Here is an 18,510-nt window from a genome sequence, read left to right on the forward strand (position 1 = left end):
TGAGTATTTTTTTGATATTCTCTCAAGCATTGAAGATCTCATCCAGCATTAAAGTCACAAGTGTGTCAAGAACAAGAAGACAACTACTACAGACCAGTTTCACTAGGAGTCTATGTGTGTCCTTAGTTGAGTTGTAATCTTGTGTTTTGTTCTTCATTGTAACTCCTATCTTGCTTTCTTAGAAGCTTTGTTTTAGGAAACTCAAAATCATAAACTATTTGAGGTTGTGTTGTGCCTAGAGTTAGTCATAAGTTGAAGTCTTTGAAACTAGTGAGTGACAAAGTGGCTTGTGATAAGTGTATTACAAGTTAGAGTGAGTAAAGTCTTTGTAATAGAGTCATTACAAAGTGGCTTGTAATAGTGTAGTGACAAGCTAGTGAAGTTGAAATCCTACCAGTGTAGATCGTGGTTTTTGTACTCTTAAGTTGGGATTTTTCCACGTAAAAATCCTGTGTCTTATTTACATACTGTTTCAGTAGTTAGCACTAAGAGAACTGATATAGGACTAGGTCTCTATACAGTTGGTGGACTCATATAAACTATCAATTGGTATCAAAGCACGTTCTTTCTAAAAGGTTAACACCTAGAACGGATCTCAATGGCTACTCTACCTAACTTTGAGGAAGAACAATCAACCTACAGACCTCCTAGATTTAATGGTCAGTATTACGGCTGGTGGAAGACTCTTATGCATCATTTTATAATGGCAGAAGACTCCGAGCTATGGGACGTCATTTGTGATGATCCATATGTTCCTATGAAGAAGCTTGGAGAATCTGGACTAATGGTGCCAAAAACCAGAAAAGAATACGGCGATATTAATAGAAAAGCTATTGAGAAGAACTTTCGTGCCAAGAAGTTCTTGGTATATGGTATAGGACCTGATAAGTACAATAGAATGTCAGCCTGTCAATCTGCCAAGAATATATGGGAAGCATTGCAAACATCACATGAAGGAACTACTCAGGTTAAACAGTCCAAGATTGACATGTTCACCACTGAGTATGAGCTTTTTAGGATGAAAGATGATGAGTCTATACAAGACATGCACACTAGATTCACATCTATCATAAATGAGTTTCATTCACTTGGATAAATTATTCCTAAAAATAAGCTTGTAAGGAAGGTTCTTAGTGTTCTACCTAGCTCTTGGGAGAGTAAGGTGAATGCCATCACTGAAGCTAAAGATTTACAAACTCTAACCATGGATGAGCTCATTGGAAATCTGAAGACATACGAGATGAAAAGAAAGAAATACAGTGAAAGAAGAGAGCCAAAGAAGGAGAAGAACCTGGTGCTCAAGGCTGAAAACAATGACTCAAGTGAACAAGATAGTAATATGCCTATCTCACTAAAAGATTTCAAAAGATGGTTCGAAGAAATGGTGGCATACCTAAGAGGGGCAGTTCAAGTAAACCAAGGAACTATGATCTCTGTTACAAGTGAGGAAAACCAGGGCATTTAATCAAAGACTGCCCACTTCTGAAACAGGAGCATTACAAACACAACTCTGATAAAGCAGCAAAAAGAATTCAGTTCCTGACAAACGATTCAGCCGAAAAAGTGTAGCTGACAATGTTGTAAAGCAAGCTCTTGCTGCATGGGGAGACTCCTCCAGTGAATCAGAAGAGGAACCAGATGTAGGAAACAGTTCCATGATGGCAGTGGAAAATGAAGCAAAGGAATATGATTCATTGTTTGCATTGATGGCTCAGTCCAGTGATTGATGAAGAGGATGACAATGATGAGGTAAATTTCAGGGATGTTCAGAGAAATCTGAAGTCTTACTCTTCAAAGAAATTGATGTTCTTAGCAAATGTTCTAATTGATACATATTATAGTCTTGTTAATGATAAAGATGTCCTAATCATAGAGCTAGGAGATGCTGAACAATCTAGAGATGATCTGGTGGTCTGTGTGGTTGATTTAAATGAGACCATAGGCAATCTTGAAAAAGAAAAAGAAGTTCTAACTGAAAAAATAAATATTGTAGAAAATGAGAGAGATGATTTGATGGTAGTGGTTGTTGACTTGAAGGAAACCGTAGAGAACCTTAGCAAAGAAAAGAATACTCTAGTAGTGTCGCACCCCCTTTTTTGCCTCCGCGGAGAGAGGTCCGGGTTTCGACAATCATGGGGTGTAATAACTCATTTCCTTTTGGGAATTGGGTATTTGAAGAGTTGCCACCTAACGGGTTATGGTGCATTAGGGCACCTAGAGTGATTAACTCTTGGATTGGTTTGCATTACTAGAAATTAAGGTAAGGGCTCGAAATGACCTCGAGGGGAAGGTGTTAGTCACCCCTCTTGGTCTACAACTGTAGGTCCCGGCCAAACCTATATTCACAAATTAGTCCATTGCAAATAAATAGACAAATCAAATAGGTTGCAAGAAAAGCACATTGGATAACTCAAATAATAAGACAAAGATTTTGAGCAAGTGTGACGACCCGACCAGTTGTCTCATGAGTTACCGCTCTATTTCCCCCATTTCTGCTTCTTATTGCATTGTCTATTGGTTCTATATTTGATCGGATTGGTTGGCTCGGGTTCAGAAAGGATTTGGTAAGGTTTGAGACACTTAGTCTCTTTTGAGGAAGCTTAAGTTGGAAAAGTCAACTGGATGTTGACTCATGTGATAGAGGGCTCGAATGTAAGTTCTGATGGTTTGGATATCTTCGGGAGGTTATTTGGGACTTAGGAGCATGATCGGAATGAGTTTTGGAGGTTCGGAGTAGATTTAGTCTTGACTTGGCGCAGTTGTTATTTTGGCGATTTTTGGTTAAGCGAGATTTTGATATAGGGGTCGAAATGGAATTCCGAGATTTGCAGTAGTTCTGTTGTGTCATTTGGTATGTGTGTGCAAAATTTCAAGTCATTCGGACATGATTTGGTTGGGTTTTTGATCAAAAACGTAATTCAGAAGACTTTGAAAACTTAGGCTTGAATCCGATGTGTTTTAGTTGATTTGATGTTGTTTGAGGTGTTTTGAAGATTGGTATAAGTTTGAATATGGTTATAGGGTATGTTTGTGTTTTTGGTTGAGGTCTCGGGGGCCACGGGGTGATTACAGATGGTTGACGGAGAAGTTTGGAATTTTGGTGAAGCTGCAGATTTGTTGTTTCTGTTGTTTCCGCACCTGCGGATTGGGGACCGCAGGTGCGACGCCGCAAATATGGAAGATTGGCCGCAGAAGAAGAATTAGGCTGGAAAGGCTGGAGCCGCAAAAGCGGTTCAGGAGCCGCCCCTGCGATGGCATAGGTACGGGCAATGCATCGCAGATGCGGTTTTGGTGACTTAAGTGAGGACGGCAAATGCGGTGGTCTTGACCGCAAAAGCGGGAATATGGCCGCAGATGCGAAATCCCTGGGCCAGAAAGTATAAATTGTTTTCTTCGCGATTTTTGAGCTATTCCACCATTTTTAAGCCAGCTTTGAAGCTTTTTGGATGATTTTGAAGAAGGATTTCAAGGGAAATTCATTGAGGTAAGTATTTTGGACCTAAAACTCGTTCTTATGATATTATTTGACGTATTAGAGCTATAATTAATGGAATTTAAGGGTTAAGACTGGGAAAAAGTAGGGCTTGGTATTTTTATTTTTTTTGGCAATCCGCTAGGCAAGCGCCTAGGGCTAGTTTTTTATATATAACAAAATTAAAAAACAAAATACAATGTCATGATCTCCTACAAAATAAAAGGAATTAAATTTGAACTAGACTATTATCAAAATTGAGCACTGCACTCAAAATTGATATCACATTAATTTAAACTACAAATCTAGGCCGAAGATGTCCTTTGCTTCCTTGTATTTCCAGTCCATTGAAGCCCAATTCAAATGTGTACCATGCTGGTATTGGAGACCTATACTTGAGGATTTGAGGGACCATTTGTGGTTGGTTTTTGGTACTTTTGATATGTATGAACTCGTGGGGAGATAAGGAATCTATTGATGTGAATATTTTTATTGAATTCCGAGACGTGGGCCCTGGAGTCGGGTTTTTATAATTTCGGGATTTAATTAGTTAATTGATTATTTTTACTTGGGCTTCGTTCCCTGAGCATATTTTGACGCCTTGATTCTGATTTTGGATAGATTCGACGCGAGTGGAGGCCGATTCGAGGGGCAAAGGCGTCGCGGGCTAGAGTTTGGACCGGATTGAGGTGAGTAATGATTGTAAATGATATTCTGAGGGTATGAAACCCCAGATTGCACATCATTGTGCTATATTGAGGTGACGCACACGCTTGATGATGAGCGTAGGGTCGTGCACTGTTGGGGATTGTGACTTAGTCCGTCCCGAATGACTATCTTACCACGTGTTTGACTGAAATCTATTTGCTATCATCATTATCTGAGTTGAATGCCATATTTGGGCTTCGTGCCAACTATTTGAACCCTTCGGGGACTTTTATTGATATTTCCTCATTGTTTTGACTTTATACTTGAACTCAGTCATGTTATATTTTACTGTTTTCGTTCTCATCCATGTTTACTTTGTTTTAACACTTAAATGATCTTTTAAATGATATTTTGGGCTGAGAATCGTGTTTTACTATGTTGTGAGGAAACATTTGATATTGATTATGAGGCCAAGGGCCTGAGATATGTACGCCACGAGGTGGCTTTTTGATATGAGGCCGAGAGCCTAGTGATGATGCCACTAAATGGATTGATATTGTGCTTGGGCCGTAAGGGGTCCCTCCAGGAGTCTGGACACCCCCATTGAGCGCGGGTACCCATTGTGACGTGAGAGATAGCCTGGGGAGCTGGTGTTGTTCTATGATATTACCCGAGGGGTGATCCTTTATGTGTTTACCTTTCCTATTTGCCTGTCATTTGCTTGCTTAATTATTAAAAAGGAATTTCATGAAGTTTAAACTGAACTCAGTGATTTTACACATCTTTATTGTTTCACTGTTTTTACCGAATTTTTACTGCTTCCTTATAGCATGTTATGTGACTTACGTGTTTTCTTGCTCTCGGTCTTTATTTATAAATATTACTCACTAAGTTGTAGTACTCACTTTACTCCCTGCACCCCGTGTGCAGATTCAGGCGCTGTTGATCTTGCTTCCGAGGGTTGAGAGCTCCCAGTAGATTTTGGAGTTCACGAGGTAGCTGTTTGGCGTCTGCATTCCCGTGTTTCTCCCCCTTTATCTCATTTCTTTATCTGTTAGTGATTCTATAATAGTTTAGTAGACACTTCGAACTTGTAGTACATTGATAGATGCTCATGACTAGTGACACCCCGGTATCGGGTTGTATTGGGTTGTTCTTCTGCATAATTGTACTGTTGACTGCTTAAACCTTGGGTTATTTTATCATGCTTTAAACTTGAATCTTATTATTTAACTACTTAAAAATTGAAATGGGAAGTATGAGCTGGCCTTGTCTTCACGAGAGGCGCCATCACGATCAAGTCCGGGTTTAGGGTCATGAAAAGTTGGTATCAGAGCCTAGGTTACATAGTTCTCACGAGTCATGAGCAGGTTTAGTAGAGTCTTGCAGATCGGTACAGAGACGTCTATATTTATCCTCGAGAGGATGGAGAACCTTTAGGAAAAACTTCATATTCTTGAAATTCTTGTCGTGCGAATTTTTTGATCCGAGTACTAAACTTCTGTCATTCTATTCTCTCATATATGGTGAGGACACGCGCTACCGGTCAGGATGGACGACCACCAGTACCACTAGTTGTGGCCACTAGAGGCCGAGGACGTGGTTGTGGTCGCGATAGTGGCAAAGGTGTGGCCCGCACAGCAGCTAGGGCAGCACCGACAGATCCACCAGTCGCCACAGTTCAGGATCAGGTTCCAGTTATGGACGCTTCAGCAGCACCAGCTCATGCACCAGCTATGCACATTGTGATTCCGGGTCTTTAGGAGGCCTTGGCTCAGATTCTATCAATTTGCACTGGCCTAGCTCAGGCGGTCTCAGCTACTACAGCCGCAGCTACTTCTCAGGCCGGGGAGGCAATCAGGCTCCTGCCGCTCGCACACCTGAGCAGGTCATGCAGGGACTTTAGACGTCAGGGGCACATCCAGTCCAGCTGGTTGCAGCCGCTCAGGACTATGTAATTCCTTCCATGCCAGAGGATGTGCAGCGTAGGTTGGAGAGGTTTGGTAGACTTCAGCCTCCGACCTTTAGTGGTGTAGAAGGCGAGGATGTACAGTGTTTCTTGGATAAGTGTTAAAGGATGCTTCGTACAGCGGGTATTCTGGATACCAGCGGGGTCGCTTTCACTACTTATCAGTTTTCTGGAGTTGCCTTCACTTGGTGGGAGACTTTTGAGTGTTGTAGGCCTATTGGTGCAGCACCCCTTACTTGTTAGCAGTTCTCCATTCTCTTTCTGGAGAAGTATGTGCCGCAGTCTCGCAGAGAGGAGCTACGTAGGGAGTTTGAGTGGTTGCTTCAGGGAGAGATGATTGTGACGTAGTATGAGATGAGGTTCTCCGAGTTATCTCGTCATGCTAATTGGTTGGTTCCGATAGATAGATAGAGGATTAGGAGGTTTGTTGATGGCCTCACTTATCAGCTTCATATTCTCATGACCAGGGAGAGGGTAACTGGTGCTACTTTCGAGGAGGTTATGGATATTTCCCGTGAGATTGAGTCTGTTTGTCGCTAGGAGCGAGAGGAGAGGGAGGCCAAGAGGCCTCGAGGATCTGGTAGATATAGTGATGCTTCTTCGAGAGGTCAGTTTCAGCACGACAAAGGTTGTCCATTCAGGCATGCTCAGCCAACTCGCCCATGTTATCGTGGGGTGTCATCGGGTCATGGTTCTCACAGTTCTCATCAGGTCCAGTGCCCTTCCATCTTAGAGTTCGTCCCGTGCTCCATCAGTTCAGGGCTCTTCTATACCAGGTGCATCATCTAGTCATTCCGGTGCGAGAGGATCCCTTTAGTCCCCTTCTCCAGCACCTGGGAGTTGTTATGAGTGTGGAGAGATGGGTAACATGTAGAGGCAGTGCCCTCATCGTCTTGTGAGTTCATCTTAGCAGATGGGTCAGTCATCGGCTTCAGTGCCAGTTACTTCACCACCACCCGCCTAGCTAGTTAGGGATGGAGGTCAGTCAGTTAGGGGTTGCCCCAAAGGGGAAGGTCGATCAGGCGACGGTCAGGCCCGTTTCTATGCACTTACAGGAAGACCCGATTGATATGAGCATGCTCGATGAAATTACAATCAAGGATCTATATTTACCATCTGGACCAATCATGAGAGCTAAAGCTAGAAAAGTTCAAGAAGTAATGCATGTGCTGGAAAAGAAACTACGTGACATGAAATCAGAAGTCATAGGTGTGGATGAGAATTTAAAATTTATACACGTATCTCAAATGATCCAAAATGGAGACACTCATGATTCTTAATCAAATGGTGATTAACTAACTTGTGATTAACTATTTTGTATCTCTCTTAATAATATATTTTGTAATACTTTATTTTTAGAATATATTACTTTGAGTGTGTTTTTATTTTTGTAGGCATGCAATATTTGGTAAATACTTTGGGAGAATTGGAGCAAAGGAGTGATATTTAATGCTATCCAACATTCACAAAACTGTCCAACCAATGGCCCAACTTCAAATATTAATATGTTCAAGTGTAGATAAATTTGTGCTACAAAATTTATCAATATTAAAGTTATTGAAGTCTAGATTCTAATGAGCTAAACCGTTCTTAATTTGAAGCTTCCTACCTCAAGTTATGGCCATACAAGCTACAGCTGTACAAATCTGGACACAATTACACTAGTCCACTTCAAAATTAGTTGTGGAATAGAATACAATGAATTTAACTGTGAAACTTTCCAAACGTGTAGCCTCATATGTCTTATTTTCATAGAATCAAGAATTGTGCAATTTCAACACTCCAACACAAAATTATGGACTTTCTACCAAGACTTCACCAATCTGCCGAGATTTCCAATACAAGAGATTCAATCATTCATATTTGGTGGAAACATTGAATTGAATTGTTCTTGTGAACTCATTTAAAAGGTGCAGCAAGTAGTTAGATGATATGACTACATTTGTAGGCCACCATAAGATTTCTTGTAGGACTTTTAAGGCCAACATTGTTGAAGATTGCATGTAGCCACCATTGAAGACCATTTTAGTATTTGTTTTCATATTTGTAGTTTGGTAAAGAGTAGTTGAAATGATTCTATAAATAGCCATTACTCTTTCATTGTAAGATCAGATTATTGAGTGTTATATGAAATATATTCATCTCTTTGAGAGTTTAGGAGAGTACTCCTCAAGTTCTACCAAGAACTTGTCTTGATTGCTTCAAGGATAGTTTCTCCTTGTAAGTAATCTTCTATCTTAGGTGATAGATTAGGTTACTTGATTATTGCTCTTGATGTTGTGGACTTAATATATCCATGGTTGTTTGCGCTTCTAATCTTGGGGTCTAATCTCCTTGTAAGTTTCATAATTTTATCTTTTATCCTACGTCACTTCCTATCATATTCGTCATATATCTTTTGATCTTTGGGTTCCGCATCATTTGGTATCAGAGCCGTGTTGAATATATTGTCCTATATATTTGTTCAAGTTTTGAGCTCTTTATTTAAAACAAAAGAAAAAAAAGCAAACAAAAAAACAAAAATTAAACAAAAAGACAAAAAAAAATATATATCCAAAAATACTCTAATCTAGAGCAGTCTTTTGATTTTGCATTTTTTTAGTCATCTATTCTTCTTATTCAACAAGTAGTATTTTACTTAAATACTACCTATTGTGATCCTTTTTTGTGCTCTCTGAATCAAATTATTTTATTCGGGTATCTCAAGTTATGATTAAATCCATATAGTTAATCCTCTGTATTCAGCTATTCTTGTTGAATTTTGTTGTTTCCTTAGTTTATTTATTTCAGCATCATTGTTTCTTCTCTTGTCAACTCATGAGCTCTTTATATTAAAATTCTACAATAGAAACTTTCTTTTGAAGTCATCCAAATTTAGTTACTTGGCAGAACTATAAAGGAAAACTCTATAGTAGTAAAAGGCTTGAGTGGAGAGAGAAAAAAAGAAAAAAAACCAACATTATTGAGGGACAAACACAAGGGTTGTGTGACATTGAGCGAGTGTAAACACGTGAGGGAGTGTTTTGAGGCCCTAACTTTTTATTTATTTATTGTATAAGAATGTCAACCGCAGGTATTGGTGCTGAAAGCATAGAATGAGTAAATGCCAATCGAGATATATTGGTTGCCCTTCAAGCAATGCACCAAGAATTTTCAAAGATGAGCATGAGATTAGATAATATGTAAGAGAGGCTCAAAGAAAATAAAAATAGGAGCAAAGTCCCAGTGAAGGAAAGGAGGCAAGAACAACCACGTGTGCAACCACGGGTTGGTGATGAACATTTTGATGACATTGAAGAAGATAGTGAAAATGACTATGTTGATATAGGAAGACATGGTCAAAGAGGGGGTAGAAGAGAAGGAAGACCGCGAAGGATACTGAGGAATGAAGAAGGAATTGATAGGAATTTGGGTAGTATTAAGATGAGCATCCCTTCCTTTCAAGGGATGAGTGATCGGGCTGCCTATCTAGACTAGGAAAGAAATGTTGAGAAGGTGTTTGATTGCCATAATTACTCGGAGAAGAAGAAGTTAAAATTGTCAATTACCGAATTCACCAATTATGCTTCAATATGGTGGGATAAGATAGTTGTGAATAGAAGGAATAATTTGGAGAGACCAGTTTCTACTTGGGAAGAGATGAAGGTTATTATAAGGAAACAATTTGTTCCTTCACACTACCATAGAGATATTCATATGAAAGCAATGCATAATGGTTACAAGAATAGATATTCACTTGAAAAAGATGGAAGGAAGGTGAAACTTTCACCTTTAAAACCAAAGCAAGTTTTTGAAGATCAAAAGAAGTTGAGAGATTCTCATGGGAATAAGGAAAACGAGAAAAAAAGAGCATAAGAAAAAAGAAGAGAAAAAAATAAATGAGAGAGAAAGAAAAGATGATTTTGTGAATATTGAGAGACCCAATTAGCAAGAAAAAAAGAGTGAAGAGAAAATGAAAAACATTTGTGAGGAAAAAGAAGTTGAGGTAAAAGAGAGCAAAATAAGCCTATGTGCAATTCCAGAGAGTGTATGAGTGCTTACAAATCTAGGTCACACCTTGTGGTTCTTTTATATAAAGGATATTATTTGAGCGCTAATGAACTAACCATTCATTTGCCTAGTGTTGCTTCTTCACTTTTGCAGGAATTTAAAGATATATTTCCTGAGGATGTTCCAAATGGATTGCCACCAATTCGAGGAATTAAACATCAAACTGATCTCATCCCGGAAGCGTCTATTCCAAATAGGCCAGCTTATCGAAGCAACCCTGAGGAGACGAGAGAGTTGCAGAGGAAAGTACATAAGCTTTTAGCAAAAGGACACGACCGTGAAAGTATGAGTCCATGTGCAGTGCCAGCGTTTTTAGTGCCAAAGAAGGATGAAACTTGGCGTATGTGTGTTGATTGTCGCGCCTTTAACAAGATAACAGATCAAAAGCCAATTTCATTATTTAGTGAAAAACTTGGAGGGGCTATATTGAATTATTCAACATATGATAAGGAGCTTTATACATTGGTGAGGTCATTGGAGACATGGCAACACTACCTTTGGCCAAAGGAGTTCGTTCTTCGGATAGATCATGAATCTTTGAAGCATTTGAAAGGCCAAGGAAAGCTCAAACGAAGGCATGCCAAGTGGGTTAAATTTATAGAAATATTTCCTTACGTGATTCAATACAAGCAAGGTAAGGAAAATATAGTTGTTGATGCACTATCTCATAGGTATGCGCCCTTCTGTCAACTTTTACATCTAAGTTGTTGGGATTTGAACATATTAAAGAATTGTATACTAAAGATCATGATTTTTGTCAAATATTAGAAGCATGTTGATATACTTCTTTTGGTAAATATTATAGACCCGAGGGTTATTTATTTAGAGAAGGTAAACTATGTATTCCTATGTGTTCTATAAGAGAGTTACTAGTAAGAGAAGCCCATTCTAGAGGCTGGATGGGGCATTTTGTTATTCAAAAGACTTTGGACATATTGCATGAATAGTTATTTTGGCCTCATATGCGTAGGGATGTCAAAACAATTTGTGTCCAATGCATATCGTGTCGGCAAGCAAAGTCCAAACTCTTGCCTCATGGGTTGTACACACCTTTACTTGTACCTAGTGGACCTTGGGTTGATTTGTATATGGACTTCGTGTTAGGACTACCTAGGTCAAAAAGGGGGATGGATAGCATATTTGTTGTTGTTGACATATTCTCTAAAATGGCTCATTTCATACCATGTCACAAAACTGATGATGCTACTCATGTTTCTACTTTGTCCTTTAGGGATGTTGTTAGGTTGCATGGCATTCCTAAAACTATTGTGAGCGATAGAGATGCAAAGTTTTTTAGCCACTTTTGGAGGGTTTTGCGGGGTAAGTTGGGAACTAAATTGTTATTTTCTACTTCTTGTCATCTCCAAACTGATGGTCAAATAGAAGTGGTTAATAGAACATTAGGTTCTTTACTGCGTGTTGTGATTATAAGGAACTTGAAAAGTTGGGAAGATTGTATACCTCTTATTGAATTTGCATATAATAGAATAGTGCATTCTTCTAGAGGCTTTTCTCCGTTTGAAGTTGTGTATGGTTTTAATCCTTTGACACCATTAGATTTGGTTCCTTTACCTCTAAAATAGCTGGTTAACTTAGATGGTAATAAGAAGGCTGAGATGATGAAGAAAATCCATGAACAAGCACAACAACAAATTGAAAAGAAAAATAGAAAGTATGCATCGAAAGCTAACAAAGGAAGAAAACTTGTGACCTTTCAACCAGGAGATTGGGTTTGGGTACACATGAGAAAAGAAAAATTTCCAACTAAAAGAAAGACCGAGTTGCATCCACGTGGAGATGGACCATTCCAAGTCTTGGAAAGAATCAATGATAATGCATATAAAATCTATGTGCTAGGTGAGTATCAAGTAAGTACGACTTTTAATGTCTCTAATCTTTCTCCCTTTGATGTAGGTGAAGATTCGAGGACGAATTCTTTTGAAGACCGGGATAATGATACGAGAATGCTCAATGAAATTGCAATCAAGGATCTATATTTACCATTTGGACCAATCACTAGAGCTAAAGCTAGAAAAGTTCAAGAAGTAATGCATGGGATGGAAAAGAAGCTACGTGACATGAAATCAGAAGTCATAAGTGTGGATGAGAATTCAAAATTTATACACGTATCTAAAATTATCCAAAATGGAGATACTCATGATTCTTAATCAAATGGTGATGAGCTAACTTGTGATTAACTATTTTGTATCTCTCTTAATAATATATTTTGCAATACTTTATTTTTAGAATATATTACTTGAGTGTGTGTTTTTTTGTAGGCATGCAATATTTGGTAAATACGTTGGAAGAATTGGAGCAAGGGAGTGATATTTAATGCTATCCAATATTCACAAAACTGTCCAAACAGTGGCTCAACGTCAAATATTAATATGTTCAAGTGTAAATCAATTTGTGCTACAAAATTCATTATGATTAAAGATATTGAAGTCTATATTCTAATGAGCTAAACCGTTCTTAATTTGAAGCTTCCTACATCAAGTTATGGTCATACAAGCTACAGCTGTACAAATCTGGACAGAATTACACTAGTCCACTTCAAAATTAGTTGTGGAATAGAATACAATGAATTTAGCTGTGAAACTTGCCAAACATGTAGCCTCATATGTCGTATTTTCAGAGAATCACGAATTGTACAATTTCAACACTCCAAGACAAAATTATGGACTTTCTACCAAGACTACACCAATCTGCCGAGATTTCCAATACAAGAGATTCAATCATTCATATTTGGTGGAAAACATTGAATTGAATTGTTCTTGTGAACTCATTTAAAAGGTGAAGCAAGTAGTTAGATGATATGACTATATTTATAGGCCACCATAAGATTTCTTATAGGACTTTTAAGGCGAACATTGTTGAAGACTGCATGTAGCCACCATTGAAGACCATTTTAGTATTTGTTTTCATATTTGTAGTTTGGAAAAGAGTAGTTGAAATGGCTCTATAAATAGCCATTACTCTTTCATTGTAAGATCAGATTATTGAGTGTTATATGAAATATATTCATCTCTTTGAGAGTTTAGTTTGTTCTCCTTAAGTTCTACCAAGAACTAGTCTTGATTGCTTCAAGGTTAGTTATTCTTTGTAAGTTATCTTCTTTCTTAGGTGATAGATTAGGTTACTTGATTATTGCTCTTGAGGTTGTGGATTTAATATATCAATGGTTGTTTGCGCTTCTATGGGTATAATCTCCTTGTAAGTTTCATAATTTTATCTTTTATCCTACGTCACTTCCTTGTCTTCACGAGAGGCGTCATCACGACCGGGTTCGGGGTTAGGGTCGTCACAAGTTGGTATCAGAGCCTAGGTTACATAGGTCTCATGAGTCATGAGCAGGTTTAGTAGAGTCTCGCAGATTAGTACGGAGACGTCTGTACTTATCCTCAAGAGGCTACAGAACCTTTAGGAAAAACTTCACATTCTTGAAATTTTTGTCGTTCGAACTTGGTGGTCCGAGTACTAAACTTTTGTTGTTCTATTCTCTCATAGATGGTGAGGACACGCACTATCGGACAAGGTGGATGGCCACTAGTGCCACCAGTTGTGGCCACTAGAGGCCGAGGACGCGGCCGTGGTCGTGGTAGGGGCAGAGCAGCTAGAGCAGCACCTGCAGATCCACCAACTGCCCCAGTTCAGGATCATGTCTCAGTTATGGACGCTCCTGCAGCACCAGCTCAGGCACCAGCTATGCCCATCGTGATTTCGGGTCTTCAGGAGGCCTTGGCTCAGATCTTATCAGTTTGCACTGGCCTAGCTCAGGCGGTTTCAGCCACTACAACCGCAGCTACTTCTCAGGCTGGGGGACGCAATCAGACTCTCGCCGCTCGCACACCTGGGCAAGTCGTGCAGGGACTCCAGACGCCGGGGGCACATCCAGCCCAACCGGTTGCAGCTGCTCAGGAATATATAGTTCCTGCCATGCCGGAGGACGAGCAGCATAGGTTAGAGAGGTTTGGTAGACTTCAGCGTCCGTTATTCAGTGGTGCAGAGGGAGAGGATGCCCAGGATTTCTTAAATAAGTGCCAGATGATGCTTCGTACAATGGGTATTCTGGAGACCAGTAGGGTCGCTTTCACTACTTATCAGTTTTCTAGAGCTGACTTTACTTGGTGGGAGGCTTTTGAGAGGCGTAGGCCTATTGGTGCAGTACCCCTTACCTGGCAGCAGTTCTCCGTTCTCTTTCTTGAGAAATATATGCCGTAGTCCTGCAGAGAGGAGCTGTATAGGTAGTTTGAGTGGTTGCATCAGGGAGAGATGACGGTGACACAGTACAAGGTGAGGTTCTCCGAGTTAGCTCTTTATCCTATTTGGATGGTTCCGACAGATAGAGAGAGGATTAGGAGGTTTGTTAATAGCCTCACTTATCAGATTTGTATTCTCATGACCAGGGAGAGGGTGATTGGTGCTACTTTCGAGGAAGTTGTTTATATTGCCCGTGAGATTGAGTCTGTTCGTCGCCAGGAGCGAGAGAAGAGGGAGGCCAAGAGGCCTCGAGGATCTGGTAGTTACAGTGGTGCTCCTTCGAGGGGTCAGTTTCAGCATGGCAGAGGTCGTCCATTTAGGCATGCTCAGCCTGCTCACCCAGGTTATCGTGGGGCATTGTCAGGTCATGGTTATCACGGTTCTCATTAGGGCCAGTCATCACTTAGTGCCCTTCCAGCTCAGAGTTCGACCTGTGCTCCATCAATTCAGGGCTCTTCTATACCGAGTGCATCTGCTAGTCACTCCGGTGTGGGGGGAGTCCCTTCAGTCCCCTTCTCCAGCACCTGGAAGTTGTTATGAGTGTAGTGAGATGGGTCATATGTGTTGGCAGTGCCCTCGTCGTCTTGCGAGTTCATCTCAATAGAGGGGTCAGCCATCGACTTCAGTGCCAGTTACTTCACCACCACCCGCCCAGCCAGCTAAGGGTGGAGGTCAGTCAGCTAGGGGTCGCCCCAGAGGGGGAGGTCGATCAGGTGGCAGTCAGGCCCGTTTCTATGCACTTCCAGCTAGACCTGATGCTATTGCTTCGGATGTTGTTATTACAGGTATTGTTTCAGTCTGCCACAGAGATGCCTCTATATTATTTGATCCCAGTTCCACTTTTTCTTATGTGTCATCATACTTTGCTCGTTATTTGGGTACGTCCTGTGAGTTTCTTACTTCACCGGTTCATGTATCTATCCCGGTGGGCGATACTATTGTTGTAGACCGTGTGAACCGATCATGTGTGGTGACTATTGGGGGTTTGGAGACCCGAGTAAATCTTTTATTATTATGTATGGTGGATTTCGGTGTCATTTTGGGCATGGATTGGTTATCTCCGTGTCGTGCTATTCTGGACTATCATGCTAAGACAGTCACGTTGGCTATACCGGGTGTGCCATAGATCTAGTGGTGAGGTGTGACTGATTATGTTCCCAGTAGAGTGATCTCATTCTTGAAAGCCCAACGTATGGTTGGGAAGGTTGTCTTTCGTATATAGCTTTTGTAATGGATGTCGTAGCTGAGACTCCCAGTATTGATTATGTCCCAATTGTGAGGGATTTTCTCGATGTGTTTCCTGCAGACCTACCGGGCATGCCACCAGATAGGGATATTGATTTTGGTATTGACCTGGTGCCGAACACTCAGCCAATTTCTATTCCACCGTATCGTATGGCACCAGCGGAGTTCAAGGAATTAAAAGAACAGCTTCAGGAACTCCTTGATAAAGGGTTCATTCGGCAAAGTGTGTCACCTTAGGGTGCGCCGGTTCTATTTGTGAAGAAGAAGGATGACACTATGAGAATGTGCATTGGTTATAGGCAATTGAACAAAGTAAAAATTAAGAACAAGTATCCTTCGCCTCGCATTGATGATTTATTCAACCAGCTTCACGGAGCGAGAGTGTTCTCCAAGATTGATCTCCGTTCAGGTTATCACCAGTTGAAGATCAGGGACTCGGATATTCTTAAGACAGCTTTCAGGACCCGATATGGTCATTATGAGTACTTGGTGATGTCTTTTGGGCTGACTAATACCCCAGCAACGTTCATGCATTTGATGAATAGTGTGTTCCGGACTTATCTTGACTCGTTTTTCATAGTCTTCATTGATGATATTCTGGTATATTCGCGTAGTCAGGAGGAGCACGTAGAGCATTTGAGAGTTGTGTTGCAAAGATTGAGAGAGGAGAAGCTTTATGCAAAATTCTCCAAATGTGAGTTTTGGCTCAGTTCAGTGGCTTTCTTGGGGCACGTAGTGTCCAGCGAGGGTATTCAGGTTGATCCGAAGAAGATAGAGGCAGTTTAGAGTTGGCCCAGACCGTCCTCAGCCACAAAGATTCGCAGCTTTCTTGGTTTGGCGGGTTATTATCGCCATTTTGTTTAGGGATTCTCATCTATCACATCCCCCTTGACCAAGTTGACTCAGAAGGGTGCTCTATTTGTATGGTCGAACGAGTGTGAGGAGAGCTTTCAGAAGCTCAAGACAGCTTTGACCACAGCTCCAGTATTGGTCTTGCCATCAGCTTCAGGTTCATATACCGTGTATTATGATGCTTCGAGAGTTAGGATTGGTTGTGTGTTAATGAAGGAGGGTAGAGTTATTGCTTATGCTTCTCGTCAGTTGAAACCCCATGAGAAGGACTACCATGTTCATGATTTGGAGTTGGATGCCATAGTTCACGCATTGAAGATTTGGAGGCATTACTTGTATGGCATATCTTGTGAGGTGTTCACTGTTCATCGTAGTCTTCAGCATTTGTTCAAGCAAAAGGATCTTAATTTGAGGCAGCGAAGATGGTTGGAGTTGCTTAAGGATTATGATATCACTATATTGTACCATCCGGGAAAGGCCAATGTGGTGACCGATGCCTTAAGCTGAAAGGCAGTGAGTATGGGGAGTTTGGCATATGTTCTAGTTGGGGAGAGACCTCTTGTAGTTGATGTTCAGGCCTTGGCCAATTGGTTCGTAAGGTTAGATATTTCGGAGCCCAGTCAGGTATTGGCTTGTGTGGTTTCTCGGTCTTCCTTATATGATTGCATCAGAGAGCGCCATTATGATGATCCGCACTTGCTTGTCCTTAAAGACAGAGTTCAACATGATGATGCTAGAGATGTGACCATTGTGTTGAGGATGCAGGGCCGGAGTTGTGTGCCCAATGTGGATGGGTTTTGGTAGTTGATTTTGGAGGAGGCCCATAGCTCACGGTATTCCATTCATCCGGGTGCCATGAAGATATATCAGGATTTGAGGTAGCACTACTGGTGGAGAAGAATGAAAAAAGATATTGTGGGATTTGTAGCTCGGTGTCTCAATTGTCAGCAGGTGAAATATGAGCATCAGAGACCAGGTGGCTTGCTTCAGCATATGGATATTCCCAAGTGGAAGTGGGAGAGGATCACTATGGACTTTGTTGTTGGACTTCCATAGACTATGAGGAAGTTCGATGCTATTTGGGTGATTGTGGATCGGCTGACCAAGTCCGCGCACTTCATTCTTGTGTGTACTACCTATTCTTCAAAGCAGTTGGCAGAGATCTATATCAGGGAGATTGTTCGGTTGCATGGTGTCCCAGTTTCCATCATCTCAGATAGGGGCACTCAGTTTACATCGCAGTTTTGGAGGTCTGTACAGTGAGAGTTCGGTACTCAAGTTGAGTTGAGCACAACTTTTCACCCTCAGACGGAGGGGCAATCCGAGCGCACTATTCATATATTGGAGGACATGTTGCGTGCTTGTGTCATTGATTTCGGAGGATCATGGGATCAGTTTCTACCGCTCACAGAGTTTGCTTATAACAACAGCTACCAGTCGAGTATTCAGATGGCTCCACATGAGGCTTTATATGGGAGGCGATGTAGATCTCCAGTTGGTTGGTTCGAGCCCGGTGAGGCTAGGCTATTGGGGAATGATTTGGTGCAGGATGCTTTGGAGAAGGTGAAGGTGATTCAGGAGAGGCTTCGTATAGCGTAGTCGAGGCAAAAGAGTTATGCTAACAGGAGGGTTTGGGAGGTGTCCTACATGGTTGGTGAGAAGGTTCTGTTGAAGGTTTCGCCCATGAAGGGTGTTATGAGATTTGGGAAGAAAGGGAAATTGAGTCCTCGGTTCAGTGGGCCTTTTGAGGTGCTTTGGAGGATTGGGAAGGTGGCTTATGAGCTTGATTTTCCACCCAGCTTGTCGAGTGTGCATCCGGTATTTCATGTTTCTATGCTTCGGAAGTATATTGGGGATCCCTCTCATTTTTTGGATTTCAGCACAATTTAGTTGGATGAAGATTTGACTTTTGATGTGGAGATAGTAGCTATTTTGGGTCGTCAGGTTCGGAAGTTGATGTCAAAGAATATAGCTTCAGTGAAAGTGTAATGGAGAAGTCGGCCCGTGGAGG

The 18,510-nt window shown here is 41.0% G+C and overlaps 1 protein-coding gene across 1 annotated transcript; it reads left to right on the forward strand.

The window, feature by feature from the left end:
- The first annotated feature begins 598 nt into the window (after window positions 1-598).
- Window positions 599-1,096, forward strand: LOC142162903 (uncharacterized). Its single transcript, XM_075219963.1, has one exon. The coding sequence runs from the start codon at window positions 599-601 to the stop codon at window positions 1,094-1,096; it is 498 nt and encodes a 165-aa protein (XP_075076064.1).
- The last annotated feature ends 17,414 nt before the right edge of the window (window positions 1,097-18,510 follow it).

Source organism: Nicotiana tabacum, chromosome 1, assembly GCF_000715075.1.
Source record: "Nicotiana tabacum cultivar K326 chromosome 1, ASM71507v2, whole genome shotgun sequence".
NCBI classification, from domain to species: Eukaryota; Viridiplantae; Streptophyta; class Magnoliopsida; order Solanales; family Solanaceae; genus Nicotiana; species Nicotiana tabacum.

Coding starts and splice junctions, on each gene's coding strand:
- LOC142162903 (XM_075219963.1), top strand. CDS start 599: ATGGCTACTCTACCTAACTTTGAGGAAGAACAATCAACCTACAGACCT.